We start from the raw sequence: 14,495 nt of genomic DNA, 5'->3' as shown, positions 1-14,495 counted from the left end.
ATCCAATGTAAAAAGTGTGCTTTATTTTACTATAAGTGTTGTGGGTTTTTTGCAAGTTTTCATTCTGAATTATATTCAAAATTGTGAGGCAGAGTTAAAATAGAAGTCAAAAATATAATTTAAATTTATCTTTTCCTTTTACCATTTTCTCAGTAGTCTCAGATCAGAAAATAATACAAGACAAAGCATGATCCTGTGTGACAAAAACCTACATTATTCTTTTAGAGGTCTCAAATCACAAACTCTTATTGTAGCTTTTGTATTTCTAACTTTCTTTTGTGTTTTTTCCCCACATAAATAGATGCTGACATGCAAAATCAACTGAGGAGACTCTGCTCCCTTCCCAGCATCTGTTACTGGAAGAGGTAATACTCTAGTACTTGCATCACTTTTCATTTTTTTCTTAAAAAAAAAAAATCTGCAGGAAAACACTCTACCGGTCATTTCTATTTATAGAACTTGTCACCAGCATCCATCATTAACGTTAGTACTTCTTAGCTGCCTACAATTCAAAAAGAATGCAGGGCTTCTAGATGATAAAGTAAATATCCATTTTAAGAATATAACTACAATGTTAGCTCTGAAAATAAAAACAGTTATTTTATCTTTATATACTTAAGTGCTTTAAAACACACTATTTCTGTTATGCAGTTATCCTTGAAAAACTACTAACAATTTATTTATATTTTTGAGCATGAAAATATACATTTCTCTACCAATAAAAATATGATTAAGTACATTCTACTGATTAGTGATATCTAAATGACAGCATTTGGCATCCATAAGGAAGGAGGGTACCAAAAGAGACTTATTCCGCTGTGGTCAGTATGTAAACTGCTTGAAGTTTTTATAGAATTCAGCTTTATCTAAGATCCAAAATTAAAAGTATACTCTAGCAGAAGAAAAATATAATTATGCAAATATGTTAAAGAAACCACTTTTTTTTTTCCAAACATTAATTTTAGTTCATATCAGTGAGCTTATATGATGTCTTAGTAACTGTTGAGCTTTATTATGCAAAAAGTGGTTGTGTGTGGTCACTTAATAAAACTGATTAGTTCTCTGTGATAGCAACCAGACCATCAATACAATTATTTGTTTTGTTTTTTATTCAAAATTATTAATTTTATAAATTAAGCATTTAAATTAATCTTACCAGAGCTCTGCATTTTACATCTATCATTCTTTCAGGTGCTGCAGGTGTGCTGTTAATCTTCAAGGAAAACCACACTTTGCAATTTGAAGAACTTCCTCCTATGTATGAAAGAAAAAAATGCTTTAAAAATCATCTCATGAGGTGATCACTTCTAGCAGCATTCAAATCAATGAGAAATTTTGACTTTTATCAGAACTGCCAGTCATTGTTCATATGGAGACAAAGCAAATCATGAACTGATTTAATTGCTGTCAACAAATCTCCTTATCTAATCCTTTCTTGTCAGGGTTCAAAATAATAACAAAATCAATACATACATATACAAATCGAAAGAAAACAGCTCTTTGGCAAATTTGTTTCCCAGAGTAACACATTGTTTCAGAATTTTAAATATCACTGACCTATAACTTTTTTCCTTCAACAAAGACAATGCTAAAAACAAACAAACAAAGGAAAAAAATAATAATTGTAATCCCACATTTAGTTGCAAGATAAACTGGCCAGAAATCTAGAGGATTTCATTCCCTTCAGTACTTTGTATTACCTAGTCCAAAAATGAGGGATGGGAAATTCTGATGATATATACGAAAGCTGAGATGCATCAAGTCCTATGAGACTGAGTGACTACAAGCTCAGAGAAGAAAGCTCTGTGCTCCCCATTCAGGGATTTTTATCTCCCTCCTCCCCTTTGAAGTCCGGAGATAATTTATGAAGCCAGAGAAGACGGTATTAATCTCATGTACACACTCATGAAGTTATAACAACAGATTTTAAATTATCCTTATATTGATGATTAAGAAACCTTTAAATAATTGGAACATGCATGAATGTTACAATTAAGGCTAGGACCAGGAAGTGTTTACAACCAGGAGCCGTAGGAGGCATAGATAACCAGATCCTTGAACTGAAGGCAGTCCATATCAGAATGACAATATTTTTATAATTTTACATAATATCAAGAAAAAATAAATCAGAATAAATTCATATCATATTTTATATATTACAGAACTTAAATTCTGTTTTCAGTTACACAGAATTGTTATGTAAAATTTCAGTCAAGTAATATGAGTTTTGCTAAAGCGTATCTCCCAGATAGACCTCAAGTCTTAATTTGAAGATAACCACCAGCAGTCAACTTCATTCAACCATTCAACTTCCAGATAAAAGATCTTGTAATGTCTTTCTCTGCTAGGTTTCATAGACCTAACATTAAGCAGTTGTTATTTTCCTGTGTTTAGAACATACTCGTGAATGTTAATAAAATTAGTCCTTTGATCTTGTTCAGATAAGCAAAAGAGATTGAGCCCAAAGTCTCTCATCATATGACCCAATCTTCACAACACAAATATTTCCTGTAGTTATTTTCTGCAAGTATAAAATGTTGTTCAGCACCTTTTATAAATGTATAGACAAGAACTGCTTGCAGTATTCCAGTTTGTCTGTATATTGCATGAGATGAAAATAACCTCCATCCTGCTACTCACACTTCTCTGAATTATACACTAGAGAGTATACATTAGCAGTTCTGTTTTACCACAACATTGGTCTTGGGAGCTCCAACTGTTTTTCTTTTCTGCTATGACCCCAGCTCTTCTCAGAGACACTGCTTTCCTTGTTGCAGTTCCTTATTCTCCATATGTGACTTTATTTCTAGCAAAACTGTGTCTGTTTGGCTTTAATTTCATTAATGTCCTTAAATCTTCACTGGATATATTAACTTATATTAACTGATCCATTCTAATTTATCTATCCTAAATTAACTTAACTTATCCATTCTAATTTATCTATCCTAAATTAACTTATCTGTTATTTTATTCAGGCTAATTTGACAAGTATACAATTTACTGTTTTTGAATACTGTTTTGAATTGTAGTTTTCCAGTTTGTAGAATGGCCTTTGGGCTCCTCAGTACAAGAAGGATATCAATGCCCTGGAACGTGTCCAGAGAAGGGCTATGAAGCTTGGGAAGGTCCCAGAACACAAGTCCTGTGAGGAGTGGCTGAGTGAATTGGGGTTGTTTATTCTGGAGAAGAGGAGGCTCAGGGGAGACCTTAATGGTTTCTACAGCTACCTGAAAGGAAGATGTGAGGAGCTGGTGGTCGGCCCCTTCTCACAGGTAACTAGTGATAGGACTAGAGGGAATGACCTCAAGTTGCGCCAGGGGAGGTTCGGGTTGGAAATTAGGAGACATTTCTTCTCAGAAAGAGCAGTCAGGCATTAAAACGGGTTACCCAGGCAAGTGGTGGTGTCACCATCCCTAGAGGTGTTTAAGAAAAGGTTGGACATGGAGGGACATGGTTTAGTGGGTGTTATTGGTAGTAGAGTGATGGTTGGATCAGATGATCTTGAAGGTCTTTTCCAACCGTTATGATTCTATGATTCTATGATTCAGTATTTCAAGGTCTATAAAAATGAATATCAATGAGATAAAGACACCCTCTGAATATCCCTTAAAGGATTCTGGTATGCACATGACCCTGAGTTTAGTCACTTAACAAAAAAAAAAAAATAATAATAATACAGAACAGAGATGACTTATGCAAGAAGGGAAGATCCCCCTATATCAAAACAGAACTTGTCACCTGGAACCTAAAATAAAAGTGTTCAACTGAAGACAAAACAAACAAACAAATAAATAAATACCCCACAGCTTGGGATATCACATTGTTTAAGAATGCAGTCAAATTGTAGGATACAACAAAAGTCTGTAAAATTCAGGTAGAAAACAACAAAAGAAAATGTTGACAGTAAAGTTCCATTTACACAAGGTTTATAAAGGCAGATAACCAAACCGTTACCTGAGGCCTTAACCTCAAGTACTGTGTACAGGTTTGGGCACCACAGTATAAGGAAATAAAGCTATTAGAGAGTGTCCAAAGGAGGGCTAGAAGAATGGTGAAGGGCCTAGAGGGCAAGACGTATGGAACAGATGAGGTCCCTTGGTCTGTTCAGCCCAGAGCAGAGCAGGCCGAGGGGAGGCCTCATGGCGGCCTGCAGCTCCCTCACGAGGGGAGCGGAGGGGCAGGCGCTGAGCTCTGCTCTCTGGGGACAGCGACAGGACCCGAGGGAACGGCATGGGGCTGGGACAGGGGAGGGTCAGGCTGGGTGTTAGGGAAAGGGTCTGCACCCAGAGGGTGGTCGGGCACTGGGACAGGCTCCCCAGGGCAGTGGTCATGGCACTGACCCTGACAGAGTTCAAGAAGCCTTTGGACAAGGCTCTCAGACACATGGTCTGATTTTTGGGTGATCCTGTGCAGAGCCAGGAGTTGGACTCAATGATCCTTCATTGATCACTGAGTGATCAATGGGCCCCTTCCAACTCATGATATTCTATGATTCTGTGATATGTGCTTCTATACAAACATAAGTCTGAAAATAAAGTGTGTGAGCTGGAATACAGGAATTTAAATTATGATGTTGACTTAGCTCCTAATGAGAAACTTGGTGGAAAGGACATAATCAGTAAGAAAAAAGATAATGATAGGCAATAAAACTATCTGAAAGACAGATAATATAAGCTGAGGAATAGCACAATTAAAATTGTTTCCAATAAATAGACATCACATATATCTCCAAATTCCTGCAGGTTAAGTTTCCTTACCTAGAAAGAAAGGACCATATTACTGAGGATGGTAACAGTGACTACAGATCATTATACTGTAGTATAGTAACATAAACTAGAGGATCTCTAAGGCTAGAAAATGTATAAATAAGGAACTGCAGTTATTACCTGTAGACCTGAGTAAATGTTACAAGGTGCCATAACTGGATCAACCTATTTTTTATTTAAATCTGAAAAATATTCAAAGTCTGGTTTAAGATGTTATCACTGAACAGCAACTTTGTATTAAGTACCAGGATGAAATCGAAATGAATACCATTGTAGGGACAATAAGAAGTAGAAAGAAAAGAAAGAAAGAAACAAAAAGAAAGAAAGGGAAGAAAAGAAAGAAAAGGGAAAAAAAAAAAGGGAAAGAAAAGAAAAGAAAAAAAAAGAAAAAAAAAGAAAAGAAACAGAAAGATTAATCCCCTATAACATTTCATTTCAGAAAGAAAAAAAGAATAAGAATGATTAAAAACCAATTAATTAAAAAGTAGTAACCAAAAACTCTGAAGAACTAGCAGGTGTCATGAACATAATTTAAAATATACCGTATTAGAAGCTGAATCTTAAATTAATGGAGTATTAAAAGCAAAACAAAACAAACAACAACAAAACTTTAAAGGATGGAAATAATAACTGATTAAACAGCAGGACTGTTAATTATTAATATAAACCAACACTTTCAAGAATGAATGTCCTATACAAGAGAAATAGAAAAGACTATAAATTGTTATTTAAGCAGAAAATTAATAAGGCCACATCCCTGCCCCCAAACCTTCAAAAACACTCATGCAAAGAAAAAAAAAAATAATAATTCTTGAGTGACAGCTTGATTAAGACTTTAAAAACTACTAGTAAAATCTTGTCAAACATATCTGAAACTGGCAGCCTGCCAAACTCAGAAGGGCTGATGAATGATCAGGGTGGAAAAGGAGTGCTCAAGTAGGATAAGGCTACAGTAAAAAAGCTAAATTAATTCTTTGCAGTAGAGCTCACTGGAGTGGAGTTTGGGGGGCTTCCCATATCCACACTAGAGCTTGTCCTGAGGGGAACAGTCAGAGGGACTCTCCCAAATGGAGGTGTTGGCAGGAAGTTTTTGGAGCAGACTGATAAAGAAAGAGCAAATCACATGGGCAAGAGAGTCTCTGCCCAAGATTTCAAAAGGAACTCATGTATGAAAGCATGGTAGATTTCAGGCCAGTGCATGACCCATTGCTTAGATTCTTTGTAACTTTCAGTTACAAAGAAATGAAAAGGCAGCGAATGTGCTGCCAATTTTTAGACAGGTCTCTGGGATAAGCTGAGAAATTACAGATGGTGAGTTTGTTTATCTATTCCAAGGAAAATGATTAAGAACCACAAAAAGGAAAAGAAAGCCCAACACACAAACCTATTTGAATTCTCTGACGAAGTCACCAGCTATGTGAACAAAGGACATCTGGTTCATGTAGTACACTAGTTTTCCAAAAATCTAAGATCTCTCCTCAAAGGCTTCTCAGGAATTTAAGCTGCCTAATAGGGCAAGTTAAAAGACTGGACTGAGACACAGAAACAAAAGCACAGGAAGAAATGGCTAGTTCTCACCATGAAGAGAGAAAAAGAATGAGGTGAAAATGCCTGCTTTTAGTATTAGAATTCCTTAATTACTTTTTATCCCTAGGACAGGTATTTTTTAGTATCATCCTCCATCTCTGAGAAAATGACCAACTGGAAGCATGTCTCCAATGTGCTTAGTACTTTCCCAGTTTCCCTAATGCATAACCAATAGGTTTGTGGAACTTTACTGTTACTTGTCATTGCAGTGCTCTCTTCCAGCAACTTATACTTCTCCTGAGAGCTCTTTTTCCATATAGACTTAAAGCTTTCTTTAGTGTTTCTGATGACAGACTTTTCCTTTGCAATCTTAACTTTCCCAAATCAGTTTTCTGTACTTCGTAATTACCATAATGTAGAAGTTACAGTCTATTTGCATTTTTCTTCTATCTTTTACATACAAATTCATTGGTTCTTCATACAAGTTGCTTAAAAAATACTCTAATTCCTGACTCTGACACCACAAGCAAAGCTTTTAGGACAAGTTGCTTTCTTTACTGTTTTGACAACAAGTATCTTGATCTATAAGGGTGTCTTTTTTGTTGTTGTTGTTAAGCAAATCATAATTCCTATTTACATTTTTATCCCTTTGAATCTTTAGATCCATTTCTATTTTGACTCATAACAGTTTTAGGAAATCAAGCTTTTTTTCTTGAAACCCAAAATGAACTACATAGCCGAGGGTTTACCTTTCTGTAAAAAAAGTTATCGTATTTGGTAGGGAATATCTTGTACACATATTTAAATGGCATTACATTATTTTTACATTACATTATTTTTAGATAGTTTAGGTCATGCTATTATTTACACAACACCTTCAACAGGCACTTCCCTAAATGAAATGTTTTATTTAAACACTTTTCTTAGCAAATGGAAACAACCTGGCAATTCTCTGCTTAAGGAGGATCTTTCAGTGTATTTTTTCAGCTGAACTCTTTACTAAACATACATTCCTAGAAGTAATGTTTAGTATCACTCCTTGAAGTTGTATAAACTTTGATATTCTGTCAGTTTATACTCAGTAAAAACATGGCTGAATGGTTGCTTTGGTTATGCATTTGCATTGTCAAAAATATAAAGCCTGGGGCTTTGTTCCCTCTAAGCCTTAAACCTGATACAAAATAGTGACTTTATAGATGAGTTTCACCTCAGGTGTTTATCCATATAATGTATTTGGATGGCTAGCACAAAGACAATTTATTTCAAGTATACTCATTCTCAAGGTATTACAGCCTAATTTTACTGTGAATTTCTTCTCTTGCCATGGAAATCTACAAGATAGAACCTAGTTCTTAACCTTGGGGATACTCAGAAGTCACTTCAAAAGTTATCAAATCTTCAAAAGCATTAGCTCTCTGAAAAAAAAAAAACATAAGCAGATTAAAGTCACAACAATTGCTCTTGAACTTTCCTTAACTTGTAGAATGCTGTTTCTGTTTCAAATGTGAAGAATTTGCACAACTGAAAATAAGCCTACTGTTAGAACTTCATTTGCTAATGTATAGAGCAGAAGGTTAGGTGCTTTGGCACTTCTTACTTTTATTCTTCTCTTTCATTCTTTCTCTTGTTTGTTTGTTTTTCCCGTAAGATTTTTATTTACCAGGGAGTAGACCTTGGAAAACAAGGCTGAAACATCATGGGCAATGATGGAGATATCTCTCATGCTGAAAAGGAGATGATTTATTCCCCTCTTTCCTCCCATGTTTTTCTCACCCCTGAGTGGTGCTTGTTTAGTCCAAGCCCATTTCTTGTACTCTTGCACCTGTCAAATGCTTCAGTGAACAGATGCAGTAAGGTTTATTTCCTAGAATTCAGACTTTTGCATCAATCAATAGAAGCAGATGAGTCTTCATAAATGCCAGAAATGGTGCAAGGTGAAAGTGGCTGGAAATAGGCCTTTTTCTTTATTTTCTATTATGAATAGGGAAAAAGTAGAACAGAGTAAGAGCTTCTTTTCTTTAGACAGTTTGGCCATGCTGCTAACTTGTTGATCTGATGAAAACTGAGCCTGGTAGCTTTGCTATCAATGGATGGGAATGATTAAACTAAGACTTCATCGGTCACTCTCAGAAGCTGGCTAGCAAGGTTACTGACAGTCCTCTCCTTTCCCCATACCCCCATTCCCACCCTGCTAGCAGTGCGTAAATAACATTTACCACTTATTTGTAGATTTTGCTGATCACTGACAATGAATTTGATACCCTAACCGAATCCCTGTGTTTGAATGCAGAGAACCTATCATGAGATTGCAATTTAACACACCATTTATGTCACCTAAACTAGCAGGCCAGAGCTTATGGCGATGTAAAGTGATCCTAAATGTCTTCTTAAAACATCTAAAGTTAAAAGTCATTAGACTGCAAGAGCCAGCATTAAAAAGGGCAATCTTCAAACATTAGTTAGGAAACAAATCCAGACGTCTTTCATTTAATCTGGTACCAGTCCCAAGGTAGATGAAATCAGGTCAAATATTTTGGAATTTTATGTTGACAAGAAATTTGTCATGACAACGTTTATTGTCATGGCAAGTTCTAGTTGCATTCTGGTAAGCATTTAATGGCTGCTCCTAGCCACCCCTTCCCATACAACTTGACGTTACCCTTTTTAAAAGGAGAAGTATAAACAAATACATTAGATATAATTGCAGGTAGCAAAGTAAAAATGTAAATTTGTAATTACCCAGCCTGTCTTTTTGGAATCTGATGTTGATTACAACTGTTGCTTTTGTGTGCATTGTGGTTTTGTTTTTGTTTCTGTTGCTTTGGTTTTACACTGTGGCTTTTAAGTGTGCCTTTTTTCCATGTCTAGATTTTTAAACAACATTCTTATAAACATCAGAACTGCCAAACAGAAAATACTCACAGGCCAATATTATATCTGTTTCTGTTTTCTACACACATTTAAAAACTGGCACTAGAAATAGATACTTTTGCTCTCTACCCCAGAAAATGTTTATTGTAACACAAAAATATTCCAAGATGATGTCTTTTCCCTCACTAAGACATCTCAGTTCATAATGTGACATCCTTACAACTCTGCCAATGACTCAAAACAAAGAATACCACTGCAAACACAAGCATATATACACACCTACTTTACACAACTACATTTCTAAACTTGCATTGATAATTTTAATGCATTTGAAGTCTTTTCTCAGGGCCAGAGCACAGTGCTTTTGTTAGGAGATAAATCTGGTTTGACTTCAGGCCTGTATTTCTTTATCATCTAATTCTGTGGTTTCATTGACAGAAAAACCCTTAGCCTGCTTCATGCAACCATCAGGTCATAATCTTGTCAGATTTCATGAAACAAAAAAAAAATAAGTTTGTTCAGCACTTCAGAGGGAAATCACCAGCAACAAATAGGATTAAGCAGAAATATTCTGAACATACAAATGCATTTATATAAACATTTAATGTCCACTGTCTTCTCTTGATTCTCTTTACTCTTGACAGTTATGGTCAAGCATCTGTCATTAATGGTTAGGACCAGCATCCTTCATGCCAGCTCAAATTCAGACAGCATCACTGTAAAATATCTTTTTTTTTTTTTTGAGCTTTGCCTGATTATTTTTTTTTTTTTTACCTTAGAGGAGGCGAGTGTGGGGATCAGGCTCGTCTCCCAAGCATCGAGTGATAAGATGAGGGGAAATGGCCTCAGGTTGCACCAGGGGAGGTTTAGGATGGATTTTAGAAGAAATTCATACACTGAAAGGGCTGTGTGGCATTGGAATAGGCTGCCCAGGAAAGTGATTGAGCTACCATCCATGAAGACCTTCAAGAAATGTGCAGATGTAAAAGTTCATAGCATGGTTTAGTGGTGGATTTCTCAGTACTAGGTTAAAGGTTGGACCAGATGATCTTAGAGGTTCTTTCCAACCTGAATGATTCTAAGATTTAGGTGGATACCCTAAATATTGCTCTCATAGTATAAAACTGTACTTTATAGAACATAAAATATAAATATATAAATATAAAAAGACATTTTACTTAATCCCCCTACAATATGTAAATAGGTAATCATTTTCAATATGAAAATGATCCCTGCTAGGACAGGAAATATGAAAATTTAGACTTCTTTCTGCCCATATGTAAACACATATGAGTAACCCCACTAGAGTCATCTGTAAAAGACAAGAGTTGTTGCTCATGAAACAAGATCAGCTATAAATACATATCATATTTATTTAGTTGTCTTATTAGATGTAGAAAAAAGATTTTTTTAATATAAATTAATTTCAAACAGATCAAGCTATTAAGCAGATTTGATGATTTATATTGTTCATTTTGGTTGTGGTTTAACCCGGCTGGCAGCTAAACACCACACAGCTGTTCGCTCACCCTCCCCCCTCCCTCTCTGGGATGGGGGAGAGAAACGGGAAAGTGAAGCCTGTGAGTTGAGATAAAGACAGTTTATTAAGACAGGAAAATAATAATAATAATAGTAGTAGTAGTAGTAGTATGACTAATAATAATGTGTACGAAACAAGTGATGCACAATGCAATTGCTCACCACCCGCTGACCGATGCCCAGCCTATCCCCGAGCAGCCGGCCCCCCACCCCGGCCAGCCACCCCTATATATTGTTTAGCATGACGCCAGATGGTATGGAATACCCCTTTGGCCAGTTTGGGTCAGCTGTCCTGGGTCTGTCCCCTCCCAGCTCCTGCTGCACCCCCAGCCTGCTCGCTGGCAGGACAGAGCGAGAAGCCGAAAAGTCCTTGGCCTGGTGTAAACACTGCTCTGCAACAATTAAAACATCAGCATGTTATCAGCGCTCTTCTCATCCTAATCCAAAACATAGCACCCTACCAAGGCTACCTATCAAGTTTGATGGGCCTTAGAAATCTAAGAGTTATACTAAAAAGACCTAACATTTCTTCTCTACACTTTTCCTGACAATTTAAGTTTCTCTACTATGTTATATTTATAGTTAACATTTTTAACATAAATTTAATGTTTCTTCCAACCTATTTAATATAAGCCTCAACATTTATGCCAAATACATAACTAGTTACAATAATCTGTCCAAAGACATATAAAAACCATATGTTTTTCAATAAGGTTTTGGATATTTTTTTTTATATCTAGTGTCTCTAGATAAATCTACTTAGTTCATTTGCCTCAGGTGAAAAGTGTAATCTTTCTGATTCGTTAGACCCATCACTCCACTAAAAACTAGTTATAAATTAAATCCTATTTTAACTGGCTCTAGACATCTCAGAATTAGTTTTCATGTGTAGAAAGTGTGAACCTAATTTAAGGAGAAAGCTAACACTAACACATCATGAGAATGTTGCAACCCTATTATGTTAGAAGCTCAGAATGATGCAAAAAGGCAGACCCTAATATTCATTTTTACTATGTGTGGAATAGCTCATCCTTGGAAAGGCAATACATCTATGTTCTCTTCTTCCAATGAAGTAATTAATTTAAAGTCGTCACCTTTGGGCTTGAGCTCATCCCAGTTTTCACATCTAAGGGCTATACTTTTTTTTTTTTTGGTAAATGTAATTATGGTATTTGGTAATATATGGTAATTGGTATTATGTATAGCTTTTTTAAATGCTTTTGCATTCTATGGCAAGACAAACTGTGCTGTAGAATGCTATTTTATGCAAATGAACATATTTGAGTAACCTTAGCCTGTCAATGAATGTTCATTTATTGTAATACTTACAACATTGTTTGAAATAATATTTGTTCCTCAAACATTAATCATGTTTGTACAGGACATAATATACATCTATATGTACATAAATATAAGTAGCTTAGAGCAACCTTTATAAATTTACAGTTTGCTACAAATATATCTTTCATAGCAAACCTAGTTCATAGAGAGGGACAGTACTAACATGACATTGAGGTTGAAAGATTACATCAGTTTGTGCACCTTCTTCAGAGCTGATGTATGAAAGTGGTACACTTCAAAATGCTGCAATTTAAAATGACATTATAATATGTTCATACATAAAAATATATTTAATATTGAAAGAATTCAAAATTTTTGGTTTAATATACATATAGGCAGGATTGATGAAGAAGGGGATTCTACAAGAGGGAAATCTACAAACTAGGGCATGGTTCCTTTTCTTTAGTATTGTCCTAAACTAGATAATGACTGTAACTCCAAAGGCTCTTGATACTTGGGAAACTATGGAAACAGAAGTGAGAACAATTTTGTAAAAAGTAAAATGAGGATCACATTTTGGCCCTAGGAATTAGCTGTGACCACTGGGAAACAAAGCTCTGAAAACGTCTTCTCTCTTCTAAGGCAGATTCCCAGAACCACTCTATTTTTCTTCTCCCTTCAAAACTATGTTCTCAGAAGAATGTCACCACTTCATGGTGGCAACTTTGACATCACTGTCCAATGATTGATATTCCCTTTCCCTAACTTTTCTCCAAAAGTGTAAGAAGAAGAGAATTTTTACCACCACAGACAGCTTATTTCAAATAAATGGACGACCAGTGCTGTTGCCAGCTTCCATTTTTGAAGCTGTCTTCCCTTCCATGCTATTACTATCAGCGTGGTATGGTGTCTTAGCACCATTTTTCAGCCAGCCTCCTTTACTCCATAAAGACACTTTATTATTTCCATCTCTCAAGTAACAGCTTAAAAAATATATCCAGCAGATCTTCTAGATCTGGATGATTTGCAAAACAGAAAATATCCCTTTAATTCAGAATGTTCTTGATGTTCTTCATCAAATCTCAATACCCTAACGTGATGACATCACAGCCCTCCCTTCTCCCTTGCAGCTGGGTGATAAAATGTAAATATGGCAAATATGGCTATTCCCCTTCTACAGTGGCTTTTTTCTGTTTCCAGTTGTATTGTTTTCTGCACTTCTCCAGGGCATATACATTTCATGAAATTAGCTTGCTTCTATAAGAAACTTCTAGTGGCTAGATACAGACCTGTCGGTACACACTGGGACAGAAATCAAGGTCTGATCTGGTTCATGTGGAGTTCTTTTCCCGAGGAAACTGTGGCATGGGGAGTAAGCTCAGAGCATATGACAGTGTATCACCCAGATACCAGCCACCTATGACACAGGTAAATACACCCATGCACAATCAAAATCTCTAGCTGACACAAAACTAGAGTTCCTGGCACTCTGCTAATACATGCAAAGCTTGGACTACAGTCCCAAGAAGAAGCAATGCCAAGCATATCCATGTCAGTCAATTTCCTAATCCAACTCACATAAGTTACTCACTAACCTTCCCTGCTCCCACTTACTTTATTCAAATTTTAAAATGGCCCAAAATTTTTAAGATTTTTTCCAAAGCACTAGTGATTTTTCTTCATTTGCCCTATTCGGCTTTATTTTGACTGAGTTTTTTTGTTTGATTGTTTGTTTGTTTATTTAACTCTTTGTCTGTCTATTCAGCTAAAAATTGGAAAGTCCAAAAGTCTTCCCCTGCAACTTGCTCTCTGTGGATGAATCTGTAAGGTCTCAGATAAGGAACAGAAAGATTAATGTTTATTCCTATTATGCTGGCCTATAAAGCTGCTAAAGGTGATCATGGAAAATAGGTTCCCTAAACTTCCCCAGGGGCTCTCTGGAGGGTTAGGACAATTGCCACTACTCTCCAAGAATGCATACCAGAACAATATAAACCATTTAATGAAGAATGGAAAGGGAAAGAGAACAGAAGGGAAAGGCATGTCTTCTGTTAATTCAGCAGAAAAGCCACCAATATTGATAAGTTACAAATAAGGATGGAGTAAAATAACTCATTTTTTTTCCTTTTTTTTTTTTTTTTCTTCTGCATCTTTGCATAAATAGTATTCACTATTAGGTTTAGTATAGCATTGCACATTTAAAGTGGGTATGAAATGTGACTTACACTTGGAAATCATTTGCCAGGTGAACAGCTTGGGTAAGCTGTGTGACAGACATTTTAACACATCTGAAAAAGTATAGCCAGCTCAAAAGTCATGTACACACAGTCACGGTTGATATACCCTTGGCACAGTAGGTTAAGTTGTACTCTGAGATGATTTCCAGTCCTAAAGTTCCTTAAAATGGTTCTCAAGTGATAAATACAAAAAATATAAAATGCAGACATTTATACATATAATAAGTATTATTGCTCCAGTGAGAGAAAACCTAATTGGTCATAGTTTTTAGGG

At 35.9% G+C, this 14,495-nt stretch overlaps 1 protein-coding gene across 10 annotated transcripts in view; it reads right to left on the bottom strand.

Annotated features, from left to right (window-relative positions):
* Positions 1 to 14,495, bottom strand: part of CFAP47 (cilia and flagella associated protein 47) — a 302,084-nt gene that overhangs the window by 110,832 nt on the left and 176,757 nt on the right. For all 10 annotated transcript variants that reach the window (XR_014579256.1, XM_083823100.1, XM_083823104.1 and 7 more), the window contains one exon: positions 1,157 to 1,254. Coding sequence is in view for 9 of the 10 variants with exons in the window: in XM_083823100.1 (XP_083679226.1) it covers positions 1,157 to 1,254 (98 nt within the window). In the remaining variant the exon portion in view is untranslated. The remainder of the gene's footprint in view (positions 1 to 1,156; positions 1,255 to 14,495) is intronic.

The sequence above is a fragment of the Anser anser genome (genome assembly GCF_964211835.1).
Source record: "Anser anser genome assembly, chromosome: 1".
In the NCBI taxonomy this organism is placed as follows: Eukaryota; Metazoa; Chordata; class Aves; order Anseriformes; family Anatidae; genus Anser; species Anser anser.
The sequence above is the reverse complement of the archived record's forward strand: the minus strand, read 5'-3'. Positions and strand labels throughout refer to the sequence as shown.